We start from the raw sequence: 20,695 nt of genomic DNA, 5'->3' as shown, positions 1-20,695 counted from the left end.
CTATTTTTCCAATTTTCTATTTTTTTTAAACTTCTTTTCCATCATCTTTTCCTTATTCTTCTAATTTTCCTCCTGCTAATCTCTCTCCTGTTCCTTCTGTCTACCTGTATCTTTGGTGTTGGCACTGGCAAAGAAAATAGAGTAAACTCACTTAATTTGGGAAGATGTTCACAACTCATTCCATAGGACAAGGGAAGGAAAGAGTATGTATTATTTTCCTTGCACATTCTATTGTAATCATATGTATGCTATACTTCAATAGCAGTACTAAGACCAAGGAATGTAAAAACAAACTTATTTTTAATAGGTTCATGCAAAAAACACTGATAATACCTATTTCCTCACGTTCCACAACCTTCAGCAAAAGTATTAACTTGTGAAGATTTTGTTTTCTATCCATAGAAATATTTTATAATAAAAATATTACTTTTTTCCTCTTCATATGATCCTCCAGAGCTGCTGCTGTAGCGAGATTCTAGTCTGTGGTGCTGACGGTTTAAGTTACTGTTCAACCCGCTGTAGATGTCTAGATGTACATAACTGTAAGAACAAATAAAGCAACACTAGTAACTGACATTCTGTGACAAAAAATAATCAGAGTCTCTCACTAAAACTGTACTTCTGCAAAACTGTTACACAAAAATGTTTCATCTTACAAGATCAATCAATATGATGCCAAAGCATCTCAGCTGTGTAAAATATACCTCCTGTAGCAATGCTATGCAAGGGGAATCACTGAGATAATCCATACAAATTTTATCTGTTAGGTCATTTCATTAACATTTAAGTACATTAAAATATTTGTTACCATTACTCATTAGTAAGTTCTTCTCACTCTTGAGCAAAATAATGAAATTCCTATTTGATCTGGCACAGACATACATATACACACACAGAGTCTAAGATCCTGCCTTGCTAATCTGATAAAGAAACCAGAAAAATCAGAGTACTAAAAGCACAATTTCCAAGCTGTTTCTACCTAAGTTTCTCAAATTCTTTCCTCCTGGCGAGTCCAAGATGTACATGGTATAGCTTATCAAAAAGCATATACCCTGGGGAGGTGTTAGACAACTCTACAGCATATGCCAAAAATTACAGAGACTTTCCAAACTGCCTTCATTACTTTACATGTTTCTTCAGCGCCAGCCCCCATAGCAGCCATATACTTGTCTGTGCTTTGCTAGGATGAATTCTGAATGAGACACCTCAGATTCCATAGTCTTCTATGATTTACACACAGCACACACCCCACCCCCAATTTAATTGAAGTATTTGGGTTGTCTCTATTAATATATTTACTAGTCTAGCTATATTGACATAATTACCTTAAGGAAGAAAAAGTGTCCAACTGGGAAATTATATTAGAAATACAATTACTAAGGCTCTCAAGTTGTCACAAAATAAATCGGTTTGTGAATTTACCGCATAGTTGCTACTCTACAGTAATGGCAAATGCGTACTTTTCTCTGTACACGCTTTTTCTCATGTTAATTATAGAATCTCTACTCCCTTTTCACCTTAAGGTTAGCTATCTCATATTTAACACAGAATGAGTGTTCCCACAGTTAGTTACTGTTGAGCTCCAAGTCCACACCCTGACTAAGTCTGTGTCAGCTGTTTGCTTTCCACCACCCTCACACCAGTACCACTGTCTGGCAAATTTCCCCAAAAGATTGTTCTTAAGAAGCTCAAAAATTAGGGAATGAGGCATCTGTTTTAAAGGTAGCTGGAAGGGATCTTGCCACAGATACCAGGCATCCAAATACCCTGATTGGAAGAATAAACTAGCTTTCAACACATGGGCACTGCTGATTTCTGGTGTGCTAGAAAACCAATTTGCAAATTGGCTGCATTACCAAACTAATAACGTTTGCCCTTGATGTATGAATATCCATCTGCAGTATGATTTATCTTACGTAAATACATACAGTCCAGTGTAATAGTAGCGAGTTCAGACATCAATAACAATACAGCTATAGCAATACAAAGCCTGACCTGGATTGGTCCCTTAATTTCTTCAATTTTCTCTACAGCTTTTTGAGTTCAAATTACAATTGAGGCTGCTACTGTTAATGCCAAATAGCATTCCAGTTCTGTTGCTTAAGATTCATAAAACTTGGTCATGTATTTCCTGCAATGTAGACATACCTGGAGCCATTGAGATGCAAGTATTTATAGTACCTACTAGAAATTCCTGTAATTCAACTAATAATTGCTCTTTGAGGAGATACTTACTTTTCTTCAATATTGTCTTTTATATGTTTACTGTCAGGGTTGCCATCTGTGGGAGCTACCATTGTATTGCTACTAGAAGTGGTACCTGTGAATTATGGACAAAAATAAAGATTGGTCAATAAAAACAAAAAGCTGTCTGAAGCACTACGTGATGACCCTTATCTACTTGTCCATGCCAAGAGCCCTAGCCAGTTTTACACTACAGCAACTTGCACAAATACAAACTGAGCCACAGAAATTACTTCCACCTTAGAAGATTCTAAAGTGCTACCATAATTTCACTAACTGGAAAAAAACAATCTATCACAGGAATCTCTGAGTCTTCGAGGTAAATTAAGTAGAAAATTTTGGCTTTGAAGCAAGATTGAGAGACCCATTTTTTTTTCTTTCCTGTACTTTACCTGTACTATACCTCACAGTAATCTGCACAATTCAGTTGGACTTCGACATGCAGTTAATTCAAACCACAAACAGATTAGGGATAAAAATCTAACAGTCTGGATCAAAGCTTGTATTAATTTCTTTTAAAAATAAACTTGCAAGCATCACACTGAATAGATGACCACACTCAGAAATAGTTTTGCACCCTCCCCACAGATTTTGCTACTCACAGTTACACTTAAGAGTGAGACCCCCATATTTTTTTTTCATATTTTTTATTAAAACACTTTCATGAACATGTGTCAATGCATCCACCTTGTGATCCAAATAACCCCTATGTGATAAGTCCAGGCTGCTTCATAACTTTGACAACTTTGCAGCACAAAAGTTAAGTCCTTGCTTAGATACTCTCCCATCCTTGTCTTCTGTGACTCACTCTGAAAGATGCCTCACCAAAACCAGACAGCTTTACCCCACATTTCTCAGCATGTTCTTAGACTGAAGCAAGAGGTAGACCCTTTTTATATTTTCAGTGGGGTTTTTTTTGGTGATAGATTAATTGTTAATTATTTCTAAATAAATTCTAAGTGTACTTCAATAAATGCCTACAGATGCAGCTTGGGTCTGTACCAGAACTTAAAATATAACAACTTACAATGCACCTAAAATTATTAAGTTTTCCCAGTTGTTTGACTGAATTGACATAAAAGTGATATATTGAGGGTAAACAGTGCAGGATCTGAACACAGACAAAGTCTAACATGTATATTAATACAAACCTGTTTCTTGTGAGCCTACCAGATGTTCTATAATACGAACTCTAGGTACACCAAAACCTGCAGATCGTGTAAAACAAACTCTATACCTTAGTTTATATTTTTAGAAACAGAACATTGTACTCCTATTGAATATTTACAGATTAACTCCAATATTATAACTGATTGACAACAGCATGCTTATCATTGACAATAATAAAAATTTAGGTTAATCATTTCTCACCTGAAGTGACAGAGGGTATTTTGTAACTGGAAGTAATGCGGTAATATGGCGGATTATCCATATGGGTGACTCCTGAACTGACGGGATCTGTAAGCTGAAGTTCACTCACCAGCTCCTCTAGAAGCTGCATTGTTTTATCTCTACCCAAATAAACAATAACTTTCTTTACCTGCCATCAAAAAAAAAGTATATGTATATAAAATAGTATGCACATAAATAAAATTCTCAATGTGGTGACAATTAAAAAATAAAAAAAAAGGAAAATAAGAGATTTGAATACCGCAACTTGTTAGAATCAATATCTACCTGCACTGCAAGTGAACATACCTGAAACTTACTCTAGTTCTGAAAGCAAACAAAATTGCTTTCACAGATGTCAACAGCAGCGATCGCTGGAAACATATGACAAGAGCAAGAAAAGTAAGTCTTCTGGGTTCAGTGACAGTATGTAGGCAGAAAACGATTCTCTCACAACGGTTTGAGCAACATCTGAGATCAACAATAGAGCAAATGTATTCTGATAACATTTCTTTTTGATACTTCACAGTTGTGTTCTACACTATTTCTTTTGCACCAGGTATCATATTTTTCTTCATGCTATTCTGCAGTGCTCTCACATATGCCTTGACAAAAAATAAAATTGGTTTTGAGGGGAGTTGGGGTGGAGTTTTTTTTTATTGTAATAAATGGTCATATGAAAATAATCACACTGTCCCTACATGGCATGACAGGTGTTTTATTTTACTATATTACCTGTCTGCTTTTTAGGACCATCCTAAATTACAGCATGGGAAAAAACATTTAATTCCCAAAATGCTTGAGGCTTTTATATATGCTTATAAGAATAAACACCTAACTGTAGCAATATTTTATTAGTCATGTATCAATTACGGATTCTTCAGTACATCTTACTTCATCAAAATAATCCTGGTCACTGCTAAGCAGCAGCAGATGGCTGCTAGTGATTACTCTAGATATAAGTTAATATTTTTTCTTCTGTCTTAATATGTTTTCTTCTTGAGTTATTACTGATCAATTATTTATTTCCATCCTTTTGATAGAACTCAAGAGATGAACAGTAAGCAAGTGATCCAGGGTGTCTGACTTGTGGAACTACTTTGTCACCTTGTTCAAACCATATATGCAAAGATTTTGGGCTGCAACATTAAGCTAGATTTCCTGATTTGCAATGAAAATGATTGCCAATCAATGAAGAACTTAAGGTGTGCTTAGTAAGAGCTTAATAATATTATAGGTCCTGATTGTTTACTTCATAGCAAGCAGGTTAGCAAAACCTACAATAATTTTCTAATGAAAATATTACTTGTGGAACTATCTTAATTATTCCTAAAGAACAGAGACCAACTGCCCAGTAATTTGCATTTTATGATGGAAAGGAGTTGTTCAGTGTACACTCTTAATAAAATTAATCTAAATTTAGCAATAAAACTCTTAAATTTCCTTTTCATGACAAAGGAACAAAAAAAATGCTAAGACAGGTATAGACATTTTAATGAGTCTTTTCCGTTTTTTATGCTTTGCTCATTAAATAAGGTCTGTGGTGTACCTAGTATAACATGAATTTTGACAACTTGTAACTGTTAAAATGGCTAGTGGACTGTTTCAGACTTACCACCCTGAGTAAATTGCAATAGTCAGTAAGTTGTCTTAAGGAAGCCTCAGCTATCTTTAAGGTGCAATATCCTTTCTGGTGTATTTCCTTTCTCAAACCCATTGCACGAATGCTGGGTTTAACTGAAATGGATACTGAATTTCAACACAGATGTCCAACGTAACTCAAACAAAAGAACTGAATTTGATTTGTTCATAGTATTTAGTGGTTATAAAATATGGGGTTGGAGATTTTGATGCGAGAAATACTACCTCACGTTTTCATTTGGTTGTCTTGCTTCTAGATACACTACTCATTTCTTAATCTATCAATAGCACTAAGGAGAGACATATCACATACTCACATAAGGCAAAAGGCTGGGTTCACTGTTCACTCCACAGATACTGATCAAGAAGTGTAAAATTATTTTCAGATTCTTTGGCCAGCTGTCTGCTAAAGTAGTCCAGACATTTTCTATCTCTGACCAAGCCACCTCATCACCATACTAGAAAACAAAAAAAAATGTCTCTCCTGAAAACTCCAGTAGAAAACATTGTATCTAAAAGTGATCTGTATTAACCAAGTGGGATAGGCTCTAGAAAAAGGAGATATAAATCCTGTAAGAAGCTGTTGCCTTTTTAACATTCCAGAATGACGCTTTCATATATATTCATTTTTACAAACACATTCGAGGAAAAAAATTTTATACTTATAAATATATAAAAATCTATCTAAACATATAAATAAATAAAATATATGTACAAATAATATTTACCTTTATACATTATATATATATACAAATATTTATATGTGTATTTCTATTTGAATATATTTATTTCCATATAAATTTTAAAAGCTATCTAAATTTAGCAAAGACCATTCTCCCAGTTGCTAACAATCCTGAATAAAATTGCATGAACCAGGGGCTCCCAAGAGTTTTTATTTGTAGCTTACAACACAGTCTCTCATCAGTAAGATTCAAAGACACCAAGAATTGGCAGGAGCACCACATGTGACCAACACTTCTCCTCTGTTGGAAGTAGCTATCACAGGAAGGAGAAGGATCTATCATCCTATGGCAACAAGATCAGTTCCAGAACTCCACTTTGAGATCACAGGTATACAGGCAACTTGGTATTATCTATCCAGCTAGACTTCTATATTGCAAAACAACAATTATATATTATTATATATAACGATTACTGTAACATTTATATTACATATTACGTCTGGTAATACCTCAAAACTATATGGTATAGTTTGGGCATACATAAGTAACTCAATGAACATGAATAATAACTCTTGAAAGTTTGGTAACACAGTAGCTCTGAACAATATTTTCTTCCACAACACAACAATCCACTAGAACAAGAAAGAGCGCTTAAGTAATTAGTTTTACCTTTGCAGTCATATACATTAGATTGTTCAGAACCATAGCTGTAGCCTGTGGTGATCCCCAGCCTTCTCCTCGTAGCCATCGTCTACTGTTCACCATCATTTCTCTGTCTTTCAAAGAATCTTCTTCATCTTCATCTTGCCGACGGATGGTTGGCAAAGGTTTCAAGTCTACCAACTCAATATTGTTCATCCATGGCAGCAGATAATGCAGCATCACCTGTCTCCCAGCTGGGTGAGCCATTTGGATTCTCTGACTTACTTCTGTCATTAGGTACATACATGAATTGCAAATCAGTAATGAGAACTGGTAAGAACAACAGCCACCGTGAGCCCAGTAGACCATACTGATATAAAGTAATGCTGATCCAGACATAATTTTTTTGTTTAGAAGACCAGTACCATTTCATAATGACAAAGTCTGCAGTCTTCAGTAGAGCTAACTGAAGATACTGCTGACAGTATGTTGAAGTAACCATAGTTGTATATGAATACATATATATTCCTCTATTTGGAGGAGGGAACTGAAAACCTAGAGCATGCAAAAATGTACCAACTTTGGCAAAAAAAGCACTTAAAAATTCTTCTTCCTCATATTAGTCCTAGTAGCTTTTTAAATACAAGTGAGAGGTTATTATTCTGCACTTGTTTAAAAATGCTATGGAATAGTATTTTTAAGCAATCTACAGTAAATAAGAAAACACTAGAAAGGACAACAGAAGAGTAATTTTTAAAAGCAGTTGCAAATTATTTCTCTAATGTGATTTTTCACAGCTACTAGAAAGTCAGTAAAAGTATCTTTGATTCATGTTGCTTCCTCTTGAATATATTTCAAACACAAGTAAACCAAAATTGTCACTCAATAAATTCCATTTTCTCCATTCATGATGATGTTATCTTGTTATCCTGCTTTTAGTGAATTACATATAAATTAATTATTGAAAAACAAGAATTAAATATTTTGTACAATGCTTCTGACCCAATTAAATTTTTTATTTTGTTTTAAAACCATACCTGAGAAGATAGCAAGTGTTAGTTCAGGATAAGTCCTTGCTAATTCTTCTGACAGTTGATAATATGACACGGAATACAGATGTGGTAAAGGAGAAGGCTGACCCAAAACACCATCCGTCCGCTGAACTTCCAGTTTGTGAGCATAACGGAACATCTTTGGTTCCAAGATCTACAACAGTAATGTTCAGAATTTGAAGCTACGTACAATGGAAATCACCTTTTAAAATTCATCTATCTACACTCATTTAATGTTTCCTATCTGTGCAGATCTCCATACATTTGCATTATTCATCAACACTGTGGTAATTTCATAGAAGACTAGGCTCACTCCAGTTAATGAGTTTCCAGCAATAAATTTCAAAAATCTGCTTTCACAAAATACCGTTTCAAAAACGCACTTCTCTGTAACAAAATGTGAAATACTATTGAATACTTGTATTTCCAAACAATATCAATTTTTGCTATCTATGAGACACAGATAGGAGCAACGTAATCTTTGATGTGGCAGAGATGCAGCAGTAGGCTAAACCAGTTTGATACTTTAAAAGCCAGTTTTGGCTGATCTTAAGCAGTGGTGTTCACTTGAGAAGAAAGATGGGGCTGAAAGGGAGGGTAGTGCAAGTGCTTATATATATCAACAGGAGTGTGACTTCAGTGGGGACTTTACTGTTGATTTTAGCTGAGAACAAAATCCTTTGAAAAAAACTCCAAGACAAGCGGCACAGATTTGTTTATTTATTTTAAAACACTAATGCTGCCTGTAAGATTAAGCTTACCCCTAAATGACCTTGGAAAGGAATATAAGAAAGTGAATTAAACAGCCAACAAGATTTACACGATCACCTCTCCACACAGATAGATAAGAAGATGTTTGGTATTAATGCAAAAATCAGAAAACTGACTGCTACCCCAGCAGTAAAAGGACAAGAAGCAATATACTTCTCTCTGAGGTGCTTTTGGGCAAATGGAGCTATATAACACTCTGTTTCAGGGCTAAATCAGAAGAATCTTGAATTAGGTTTTTTTCTCTTGAAAAAGCAGATAACATGAAAATACAAGTCTGGAAGGCTTAGTTCATGAAAACAGATACACTGCCACTGAAGTCTATTTGTGCCAGGGTAAAGATCAGGTCTAACTATGTACTAAAATAGAGAAGAAAAAAAAAGATATACATTGTCCTTCATTACCGAAGGGACAACCAAATAATAATAGATTTTTTTTTTTTTTTGGTCAAATGCACAGGATAATTTTTAGTTAAAAAAAAAAATAAAAATGCCAAAATTAGATTACAAACCTGTAATAGTTGCATAGCAACTTCATAGATAGCCCTAGTAGAATCAGCTGCTTTAAATAGTATCAGATTCAGGAGGGTCACTGTATCACACTGGTAATCCCTAGAAAAAAATTGCAAGTGTGAAATAAGTAAAATTTTTAAAATTTGAATTTATTAAAGTTTAATTTACATGGGATATGGTATGGGTAACGTAACATTTTGAAAAGTTTCTCTAGTAACACACACACACAAACAGGAGTGATCTTTTCTCTTTGGGGAGGAAAAAATCCAGTTCTACATTAAAGCACATTTTGAAAATGAAAGTGTAAAGTTTTGAGAAATGCTGTAGTACCTGTTTTGGAACACACTGGCTATGGCTTTAAAACAGCCAGCTGCTACCCGCTTGGAACCTGTGTAACACCGGTCTACGGCCCAGTACATGAGGTTACTCTGGTCAGGGTTGAGTTCCAAGAGCAGCATGACTGCCTCACAGCCTAGCTGGTGAACCTGTATTCCAGAAAAGAACCAATTTATATTTATAAATAAACAAAAAAAGACCAACTTACAAAAATGGCATAAAATAGGGAACTAGATATTTAATTAAAAAAAAAACCAAACGACTGCGTTACACAAAATTTGTTCTGTCTAAAAACAATGAGACCACAGCTTACAATAAAAGGTAATTATGTCAAACTGTTTAATGTTCAGCTTGCATGCACAGTCATAAATTATTGAAGCAAGTAACTAGATAGCTCTACTGATTTTTTTTCTTACCCCCTCAGTTCCAAGGCTACCTTGAGCTATTTACTACTTTCACTTGTCTTACTACAACTTGAACACTGACCTGAAAGCATCAGACACAGAAAAGCACTTAAACATATTCAGGAATTCCAACGGGATACAAGGGATAGATCTAAGTGGAGACTTCCACATTCCCTTGAATCAAAGTAGTGCGCTGGAGCGGTATTTTTATGTAGTCACAGTATTAGTGCAATGGAAGACCTATCTTTTAAATCTAAAGCTTGCCTTTGCTGTTTAGATATAATGCTTAGTCTTCATAACTCCACAGAACCCTCAATGGACTTGACACTCTCACAAGAGCTCATTTTCAAAATCTCATCTCCTTTAAATTGCTAAAAGATCTGCTTGCTACTACAACTTAACCCACCGGATTAGCTTAAAAACTATGCACAATGTTTCACTGCTTGCCCTTTCCTCTTCCATTCTGTTTTGACTGTCCTTACACTGTGATTAGGGACTGCCTGCCTCAACAGAGTGAACACACATATTAACGACAGTGCACTGTCATCTTTACTACTCATATGCACTACTGAAACAGCTTTGAGTTTAAGCCACTCTAAAGCATTTAGGCCAATCTGACTGCAAAACTCATTAAAGCGTATGTTGAAGGCACTGATAGTTGAAAACCAGTGTTGATATTGACAGTATTACCTTTTTATCTTGTGAATCCAAAATATTATCCAGCCATTTGTATAAATAGCCATCAGATGAGAGCCCGACATTATCTGCAACAGGGCCACAACACAGTACAGCAGACATAGCCTGTAGGAAGTAATTGAAAAACACTACATATTAACTCAGATATAGGAAGTACTTTTACCCAGTCCATTAAAATAGCAAAAAAATAAATTCCATTCAGTCAAGTGAGGAAGACCAAGGCTAATGTTACAGGAAGCAAACATTTAGTAGTAAGTTCAGGAAATTCCTACAGCAAGTGCAATAGTTTATAGTATGGAAAAAGCTGAACTGTCAGAAATACACATGTAGGCAGAAGAGAAAAAGAGCTAAGTCATGAATGGCAACAAGGATGTGAAAACCACATCCAAAAAGCCCAAATGTTAAATTTGCATTACAAAAGTCAACGTAACAATCCATTTCCAAAATTCAAAAAGCAACAAAATACCTTTAATGCACAGTATTGGTGTCTGTTTATTCGCATGTTTCTATCACTGTATCTGTCCAGGGGAGTAAACATGATACTAAAAGGACCTGCCCAATGACTGAACAACATAAATAAACTGTGGCGTAGACTCTGCTGTGGAAAGACACTTCTTCTCTGGTGTACTGTAAGAAAAGCACAGTTAGACACGCTCCTCTTGTAATTTCTTAAAATAAAATACGTAAAACAGAAACAGACCCAAACAATTAATATAAAATGAAAAATCAATGTAAAGACAGGTTATTTCAACATCGTAATAGCTGGATGCAGGTTTACTATTGTCCTGTTTAAAGCCACTGGTGTACAAGAAAAAGCTGTTTATTAGTCTGGAGAATTTAAATGCACTGCCAACCAACAAGACTTCTGATAAATAAGGAAATTACTTGTATGCTTCCAAACAGTATCAAAAATTCCTCTTACAAACTCATGTTGCTAAAGTTATATTCAAAACTGATGTCACAAATTATTTTTATGAAAGTATTATCAAGCTTCAGAGAAAAAGTGGATTTTTGTTTGGGTTTTGTTTGGTTCGTTTTGTTGTTTTTAAATGTACTGCATATGAAATACAGTCATAAGAAGTTATTAAAGCTTTTTTACATACCTGGAACATTCTGAATGATATTTGCCACTAAGGCACTAAAATGGCATCGAATATCTTTCAACGTATCAGAATCCTTTTCATTTTCTGCTTCTAGGAGTTGTCTCGTTAGATCGACATACTCAAGTAAAGTGTTGTTGAGGGAATGTGTTTCATTATCAAGGCCACCACTTGCACTTAAATATAAAATAAGAAAAGTCAAAAGTATGATAAATACATACAATGATTTCTGAAAACAATACTTATTTTTTTCTCTTTAAAAAAACCCCTATAACCTCATCACTGCAAATATAAAATTCAAAGTCATTTCTTCACCCAGCTTCTATTTCAAAGTTTAATAAAAATCTCCAGTGAAAGCAAACTAATAATCAAGCCTCACTATCAGAAGTCACTCATCACTCCCCAAGATTAGTTCTTATACTGGGGTCAAGTGTTAAAATAATAATAAAGAACCCCAAACAACCAACCCTCCCCACCCCGCAATTTGTAAACCAGAAAAAATAATTACTACTACTTGACTGTAGACGTCTATATTCCATACTGATTTTGTGGAGTTAGTCAAGATATTCAGTACTTCATGACATGCTACTGACAGATTAAAGCAATTTATACATTTTATATATTCATTTCCCATCTTCAGTGCTTTAGCATCTGACTAGACATCTGTACTAAACTAAGTAAGGAGATTAAAGACTGCATGTGATTCAAATCTGCCCTCCTTTGAAAAACAACTGTTAGAAGTGTGATTCCATTCCTCTCAGCTCCCTTGACCTTCCTTCCACATTTGTACTGAAGACAACTGAAAAGTATGCCTTGTACACCAAAGGCAAGATAAGGAGGTTTATGGTAGCCCTTAATTGTTTACTAGCTTCCATCACAGAGTCAGACTGGCCTCAGAGAAAAGCTGACAAAGTTTCAGGATGCAGACAATGGTTAGGAGATATTTTATATATGCTAATTAAAAACCAGTGAGTACCTTAACAGGTAAGAAAGGAGAGTACAATTTTAATGGCTGCACTCTGAAAAATCAGCACGCCAAAAGGAAGAAAGGCATTTTAGCAATGCTTCTGAGGCAACATTCTGAAATATACTGTAGTAGCTTGCTTACAGATTGAAAATTTCACACTGATTGTATTGTTAAGGTTGACAAATAAATGTTTAAGTATCATCGTCTAACAGAATGGGAGGAGCTAGCCTAACCATCTTCCTAGCCTATTTGCTCTTATACAGTTCCACCTGCATAGAAAAAAAATATTCTAAGAGACCCATAAAACATATGCCAGAATTTTAAGTCTTCTTTCAAGTGTCCCTACCAAGTACGGTAAACTGAGAAAAAAGCCCAAGTCAGTTAACATTCTGCCTCCCTCAGAAAGAAAAGAGACCATTATTAATGAGCAGTAGAGTTGTCTGCACAGGATACGCTGACTAGCCTCAGGACTCCAGGTGAGGAAGAATTCCAAACAGTAACTTGCGTTTTCTGATTTGCATAACTGGTGCCATGTTTGAGAGCACACAAGCAAAGAGGAACACGACACACTGCCTGTTCAAAGCAATGTCCTGGGGAATAGTAACATTTTAAATAAAACACAGAACACAGTGACAAAGAGCATGGGGGAAGAAGGGATGACAAAACCAGCAAAATTCCAAGTTCTATAACATTATGTCTATTTATTTAGTGGTATACTAAAACTCACTGAAGAATTTTGCATGCTTGTTACACTGGGTCATAAGAATACTAGTAACTTAATTCAAAAGCATAAACAACAACATCTCGTCAGTGCTGCCCCTACCTGTGACTAATGACACCAGCATCTGCCAACAGTTCAAATATTCGTACTAATTGTACTCGTAAAATATCTCGACGCCTGCGCCGTTTCATGTTCTATTCAACAGAGGAAACACAAAATTAAATGAAGCAGCAGACAAACTAAGTATAAAACTAGCGTGGCATATAAAAGCATTATTATATCTGTACTGGCATCAATTATCAGGGGTACCAACCTTTTAAGAGGAGTTACCAAAATTACTAGCCATTTTAATAAACCAGACAATTAATAAAATTTTTCCCTGTTACAACTCCAAGATATATTAGGTGTACTTTTACATGCATTATCAAAACATTTTTGATCAGTATCCTGTCACAAAGTGCAACTTACAAAACAATGAAGTACAAATGTCAATATTTCTACATATTTTGAGAAGGTGCTTCTACATATTTCAAGGGAGATGATTCTGCTCCTCTACTCCGCTCTCGTGAGACCCCACCTGCAGTGCTGTGTCCAGCTCTGGGGCCCCCAACATAAGAAAGACATGGAGCTGCTCAAGCAGGTCCAGAGGAGGACACGAAGATGGTCAGGGGTTGGAGCACCTCCCTGATGAGGGCAGGCTGAGAGAGTTGGGGTTGTTCAGCCTGGAGAAGAGAAGGCTCTGGGAGACCTTATAGCGGCCTGCCAGTACTTAAAGGGGGCTTATAAGAAAGATGAGGACAAAGTTTTTAGCAGGGCCTGTTGTGATACGACAAGGGGTAATGGCTTTAAGCTAAAACAGGGTAGATTTAAGACTTGATAGAAGGAAGACATTTTTTACAATGAGGGTGGTGAACCACTGGAACAAGATGTCCCATTCCTGGAAACATTCATGGTCAGATTGGACAGGGCTCTGAGCAACCTGATCTAGTGGAAGGTGTCCCTGCTCACTGCAGAAGGCTCGGACTAGGTGACCTTTAAAGGTGCCTTCCAACCCAAAATATTCCATGATTTGCATGCAAGACTGGCAAAACACACTATAGGCCAGTAACATTTTAAAACAGAAGTGATGTTCCTTCCCATCATTTGTAGCTAACTACAAATTTATTACTAGTAAGAATGTGACAGTTATCAGAGAAAATACTGAGTAATCATATCCGAGTTTGTGTTTGCAGAGATTATTATTTCTATGAATACCTACTGAGGCTTCTAAACCTTGTTGTAAAACATGCCCTTCATCAGAAAGGTTTTAGTCAGAGCAGTCAGTCAGGGGAACTTACAGCCTTTTTAATTTAAAAGAAAAAACCCAACAAAGTTGGTATAGAGTAGAATTCAATTATACATCTTAGGTACTACTAATTGTAGGTATGTTACTGATGATATAGCCAAATAACAACTGTGTAAAATATGCTTAGATAAAAGGAATTAAAAGAATGTAGAAAAGGTTACAGTATTTTTTCATCATTTGAAACAAAACCTCTTTGATACTGGAATTATACAGAGCTCAACAAACACAAAGCACTTTTAATGTAAACACTTCACAATCATTTAAAAAAGTTACAGCTCACCTTTTTATCTGGAATATTGACAGTTCTTAGGCGCAGAAATTAAAGAACATAACTAACATTGCTCTACTACCATTTGTGAGAAGATAGTTAAAACTGTGTACTGAATGTAGGGGAAAATATCTAATTACCTCTGGCCTTCTTTCAAGTGCTTCCTTAATTATAGGATGTAATTCTTCTATTAGTTCCCTGAATTAAAATAATTAAAATGATAAAAACAACAATTAAATTAACATCTCAATTGAAAGATGTTTCACAGCAACTAGTGTTACAATGTAAGTTAAAACACTCTCAGGTTTTCCCTCTTTACCTGTAGCTTTCTGAAATAAGTCAGGATTTAGAAGAGAGGTTTCCTAGAAAAATATTTTCCTAATTTAAAGACAGACTACCAAACAGATGTCTCAATAATTACCACTAAAATTTGCATTTACCAAGTACTATAGCATATTTCTATCACAGATGATTTTAATTTATTTTCATATTCAGGGTTTAAAAAAGCCTTAGGGTGCAAATAGATACTATTAGGAAAAAAAAGTATGTTGGTGGCTTATTATACAATGCTCTTTCAGTTGTCACGATGCATTTAGTTGCTAATAAAGATTGCTTCTTTAAGGCAAGTAAGTCTGGCAGAAATCACACCAGTATCTATGAAAACTGAAAAGCAACATGCTTTGACACTGTGTTTACATTCCCTATTTGTCCTGAAGTTCCACAGTCTTTATTACTACTCTTTCTTCTGGCAAATCAAGATTTACTTACAATTCCAAAACAGGGGCAGGAGATCAGTAGTATGGATCTACATAGACAAAATACTACAGTAAAAACATACTGTTTTTACTTTAATATTTGTTAACATAGTAACTACTACCTCCACTTTAGATTTGTTGGAGTATGACACATTTTTCTACTTCCTGTGCTACTGTAATTCAGACATAAAACATAAACTACTTCAAGCTCTCATCGTAAATGACTGACTCCTCTGCTACCTCATTCAAGGGTTCTCCTTCAGAGAATGGGTCCAGCTTTTTGGAAAGCTGCACAAACCTCTGCATTGTGCTCAAGTACAAGAGACTTAAGCATGGTTAGGGATTGTTTTATACTTTCTTTCAAACCTAGAAGATGGAAAAGAATTTGGAAGAAGCGTTTTTTGTGCTAAAACATAGTAAAGGGTCAGCTTCCAATGGAGAGCAAGAGACACCTAGACAAATTCATTTGATTGGTAACAGAAAACAAAAGAGAAAAATAATATTCTAGAAAGTTTAAGTGTACTACACATACATATAATCTTTAATGAAAAAAGTTCCCCAGTAAAACATACCAAGTGGGGAGGGACAGTGCTTAAAAAAAAAAAACAAAAAACAAACCATTTTCATTGCAGAGCTGCAATGGTGAAGGCTGGGCTACAGTTAGCGTCTGGTGTGAGAGCACACACTGGACAGAGGAAAAACGCTGGTCATCAGAAACAAAACATAAAATTCAGAATAAAGAAATCAGAAACCTGATGAGAATCGGATTTTTTTTTTGTTTTGTTTTGTTTTGTTTGCTGAATTAATTGTTTCTAATTTAAAAACCAAGGATTTCTGGTGAAATTCTTTCTGAAAGCACTTTCTAGACTTATAGAGCACAGTTATGATTTAAACTGTTCAGTAGGTCTCCAGAGTCATGGGACAAAGTCTTGCTTTACTCCTGGCAGGAGAGTAAAGTCAGATTAGATATAAAATTAGAAGATTATCAAAGCAGTAAATGAGAATACTGTAACAGAGGACTTGGCATTATGGTTTCATATACATCCTTGGATCATGAGCTGAATCCAATTATGGTAAACATGATGTGTGAAATTAAATTGACAGAACAAGTGACTTGGCACATATTTAATTCTGCTACAGTAGACCACAGTTACCAGCACCCAAACTATCCACATGGACTTGTCATCGATACAACATATGAGAAAGGTGTATTAGTTATGAAGTTACAGGAAGTTTACTCAGAAAAAAAAAAGGAAAAGGAGGGAGAGGGGTGCGCTACAAATTTCAGAAGCTTCAGCACTAGTGAGAAAACAGCTGTAACTGGTATTTTTTTCCTGATCCAAAAATCTCTTTTTAGAATACAGTCATCACAAAGCTCCTACACACAAAGAGCTCAGAAACATATGTTTGTTGGTAATGCCGGTAAGGAGATCTTAGTAGCTCTTACAAACATGGTTATAATAATATTTCAAATGTTATTAGTCCACACAGTCTGCTCTTTCATGCAAGGGCAGCCTTTAATATCAATAAAAGGCAGATGTTTATTGTTTCAACTAACTTCTCTTTCTTTATGCGGACATGACCTCTATGTAAAATTATTTCAACCTCTAACAATCTTTATCACACCACTAAATGCTAGAAAAGGCAATGGTAATCAGTTCTCATAGCTTTTTTAAAATTCTTAAAAGAGACAAAAAACAAACCTTTTTTTCTGAGCTCTGATTCCCCAGCTTTGTAATCAAGTAGCATAAAAACAGATGAAACACAACAGTTACCTAAAAGCTCCTGGGTTGGTCCTGCCAAGTCCCAGCACAAGGGATTCTGTAATTTCCAAGCTCTCAGAGCGCATCATTGGAACTATGTGCTTAAACAGGGAGGAAGGGGATGGAATGCCAATGACCTAAGAAGAAAACCAGAATAAAACAGAATTAGTTACCAAACAATCAGGTGGTGTGACATTAAAACATCTGATATAATTTTACAGTCTTCTCACACTGATTGGTGACTTAAAATGATAAAAATGACATTTTTGATCCTTGACACGGAAGAAGACTTTCTGAAATAGTAATGTAGTACTAACTACTTCTCCATTCCTTGTATAATTGAGTTTTCATTGTCAGATGACAATTAATGCCTCAACATCATTAACAGATACTTTGCATGTTTAGTGTATCTGCCCTCCTTAAGGACATGAAGCAGACTTCTGATGTCCAAGTCCTTAGACTCGACTGAGGCTCTCAAAGAGAACAAAGCTTTCCATCTATAGTTTCTCAGATTTAGGGACATGGTCTTGGTAACAAACAAGTGGAAGAGGCTGCTTCTGCCAAAATTATGCTGCTTGGTCCGTGAGTTATCTTCACCTCTACTGTACCTTCTACAGGAAGCCAAAAAGAACAAAAAGAAGCAAAGAAAAAAGGGGAAAAAAACCCCTCTGCATGTGATATGAAGCAAGGCAGACAAAACTGTCTGTGGCTGGGAAAAGTATTACATCATGCCTGAACAGGTCACTGCTTCAGTTACTGAAGTGAGAGGCTACTTGCTCAGAATTGGAGAAGTCTACTGACTGCAAAAAACAACCAAAACCTTTAATGGTACACAGAACATTTCCTCATTACCACTAGATAAGACTTTGAGATTGGGTTAATGTTTTCATGACATGATTAGATTTTGCCTTAAAAAATACAAGGAGAAAAGCCTCTAAAGCATTTGTTTGAAGAAGCGAACTGAAAGACTATACTAAACAAATGTAAGACAGATGTATACTAAAACATGTTTTCAGACAAATTACACCAGTTTCTGAGAACTGTGATAACTATTGTAAGCCTCCGGTGTTTCTACTTGCAAGAACACGTACACTTATTTACAGTAAGCATCAGAAGAACCTACTCTTGAATCAATGCTATAACCACTGTCAGGAGTAGACGCCAGCGTCTCAGGAGGGGAACATCTCACAGAACCTGTGGAGGTGGAGGAGTTTGAAGAAGATGCTGCACTGCAGCAAAGAATCAGGTAGTTTCTCCAGAGCCCAATATAGGAGTCACTGCTTGTAGTAGTATTCACTTTCTTTGCATTGATAGGGCTGCTATTAAAAAAAAAAAACAAAACAAAACAGAAAACCCCAAAAAACAGTATAGTAAATAAAGCTTATCAGGTTTCACTTTGTTTTTTTTACAGAACTTAGTTTTCAGTTATGTATATGCCACTGCTTCCAAAACTGTTAACACAGTAAACTCTGAATAAATTGTTCAGAATAGATTTGTACATCAATAACATATGCTTTTATTGTCAAATCTGTTAAACTACGATAAGGCTGAAGGCATGAATGAATTAATCTTTACAGCAGAGAACTTTTTTTCCAGAAAGAACTGCTTTAATTTTTTTTTACATAAAGCTGAATTAAACCCACAGAAAATATTAACAGTCCATATATCATCTCACTGAAACATAATGACATTACCATGACGATAAATCTTGAAAGAATACTCAATATAATATATTGTATTTACTTTAGAAATTAACTTACTTTATATCCACTTGTGGAGACAGCAGTTGGAGTCTGGTATAAGCAAATGTCCAAGCATAGCTTACAGCTGTTGGGCAGTGTTTTGGAAGGTTTTCCTGTTTCATAAAACTTGAGAGGCTTATAATCCATGGATCTTGGCCTTGAGTCACATGTGCAAATATCCATATATGTGATGGACTGACTACATCAAACTGGTGGCTGATTGGAGAGGAATTCCAGTCAGCCAGAGTTTGTAAATCTATTGAACTGGGACAGTACAGTAAAGTCGTCTGTGTGCATAAAAAAGAGAACAAGGCAATGTTTAATATCCAGGTATATGAAGCAACAATCTCTTCATTGTTAAATATCTAATAAATTATCAGGGTTAAAACCACATTTCAAATAGATAAAACACATTACTGAATTTATGGCTTTTTTACAGAAGTTACTGATGTGGACAGTTACATAAACATGCTGTTTGGGAAGAAACAGGACACTAGGAAATAGTAAATTCTAGAAAAAAATCCCTTTCACTCATGGTGACTTAATTCTTGCAAAAGATTCTGGACTCTAAAAGCCTTACTACTGAATTACAACTTGCTCCCAAAACCTAAAATCAGAAGAGCTTTTCCTTGATACTTAAGAGTTAATTGACAAATATATGAATATGGAATTCAGTTGTTATTCATTGATAATTATTATAGCTTTCATCATGGATAAAGGACACATTGACTGTTAAGACACTGTAGCACTGCAGAAAAAGGCAGTGGTCTTTGCTTTGAATAAACTGTAATCTATGTGCAAGATGAGAAAAAATATATATAGACATAGTTGTCTGTATATATATGGCGGTCGTAACAACACACTATTGATCAGAAAGCATACAATGGTGTTGTCAGCCTCACACCGTTCCTCATGTGTTTTGAGATTTTTTGTTTGTTTGTTGAGGTGGTAAATTGCTGATAAAGTTAGCATGAACATAGTGACATGATTATTTAAAATATATGCAATTTATTTGGGACAGTTTTGCAGAATTACCTCATCTTATATCCAACTTAACATAAAAACTCTCCCACCTGGTCAGCCCCAGTGAGATGTATGAAACTCTCCAGGATAGTAGCACTTAGTCTGTCCATTACATCTATAGCCAACTCATCATCACTCTGCAGAAGACAAAACACAAAGCACAAAAAGCTTAAAGAAAGTCAAGATAAAAGCAGTTTCATTAAACAGTCACAAGAATAGGTCATCGACTCTTACCTTAGAAATTTCTAAAAGTGTGAACAAGGCCCTTATTTCTCTGAGAACGCTGACAGCTAATCTCCTGGTGGCAGGCCTTGTACTGCAAAGGATGACCAAAGCAAAGCCTTCCACCACGTGAAATACACTGGAATAAAGGGTCCTCTCCAGAGGAAGGGTATGGGCAGCCCCATTGGATACACCTCGCTAAGAAAAAGATCGCAGAAGTTAAGCAGATTAAGAAAAAAGTAAACACAATCAAGTTAGAGTTCCATTATTGGCAATGGCAGAATTAATCATAAGGTATTTAGATCATGTTTGGCAACTAAAAAAATTTTGCATTATGAGAATGGCATAATATCAGCTACTTTGGTTTTTCAGTATCTCTCTGAATTCAGTCCAAACATACATCACAAGAATGTCTCTTAGTT

General features: G+C 35.5%; 1 protein-coding gene across 14 annotated transcripts in view; it reads right to left on the bottom strand.

Moving 5' to 3' along the window:
- The window catches only part of FRYL (FRY like transcription coactivator), a 175,317-nt gene that overhangs the window by 48,733 nt on the left and 105,889 nt on the right, over positions 1-20,695 (bottom strand). For 13 of the 14 annotated variants that reach the window (XM_042808023.1, XM_042808021.1, XM_042808022.1 and 10 more), the window contains 18 exons: positions 20,286-20,471; positions 20,102-20,188; positions 19,047-19,315; positions 18,410-18,605; positions 17,299-17,423; positions 14,909-14,966; positions 13,258-13,349; positions 11,471-11,643; positions 10,834-10,994; positions 10,362-10,472; positions 9,262-9,416; positions 8,931-9,030; positions 7,637-7,805; positions 6,627-6,886; positions 5,592-5,732; positions 3,616-3,784; positions 2,236-2,320; positions 428-540 (listed from right to left, as the gene is read on the bottom strand). In XM_042808023.1, the coding sequence (XP_042663957.1) occupies positions 428-540; positions 2,236-2,320; positions 3,616-3,784; positions 5,592-5,732; positions 6,627-6,886; positions 7,637-7,805; positions 8,931-9,030; positions 9,262-9,416; positions 10,362-10,472; positions 10,834-10,994; positions 11,471-11,643; positions 13,258-13,349; positions 14,909-14,966; positions 17,299-17,423; positions 18,410-18,605; positions 19,047-19,315; positions 20,102-20,188; positions 20,286-20,471 (2,650 nt within the window). The remainder of the gene's footprint in view (positions 1-427; positions 541-2,235; positions 2,321-3,615; positions 3,785-5,591; positions 5,733-6,626; positions 6,887-7,636; positions 7,806-8,930; positions 9,031-9,261; positions 9,417-10,361; positions 10,473-10,833; positions 10,995-11,470; positions 11,644-13,257; positions 13,350-14,908; positions 14,967-17,298; positions 17,424-18,409; positions 18,606-19,046; positions 19,316-20,101; positions 20,189-20,285; positions 20,472-20,695) is intronic. The other variant, XM_042808015.1, reaches the window with a different exon arrangement.

This window comes from Tyto alba, unplaced genomic scaffold (genome assembly GCF_018691265.1).
Source record: "Tyto alba isolate M040663 unplaced genomic scaffold, T.alba_DEE_v4.0 Super-Scaffold_6, whole genome shotgun sequence".
Lineage (NCBI taxonomy): Eukaryota > Metazoa > Chordata > Aves > Strigiformes > Tytonidae > Tyto > Tyto alba.
This window is presented reverse-complemented; position numbering and strand designations above follow the sequence as displayed.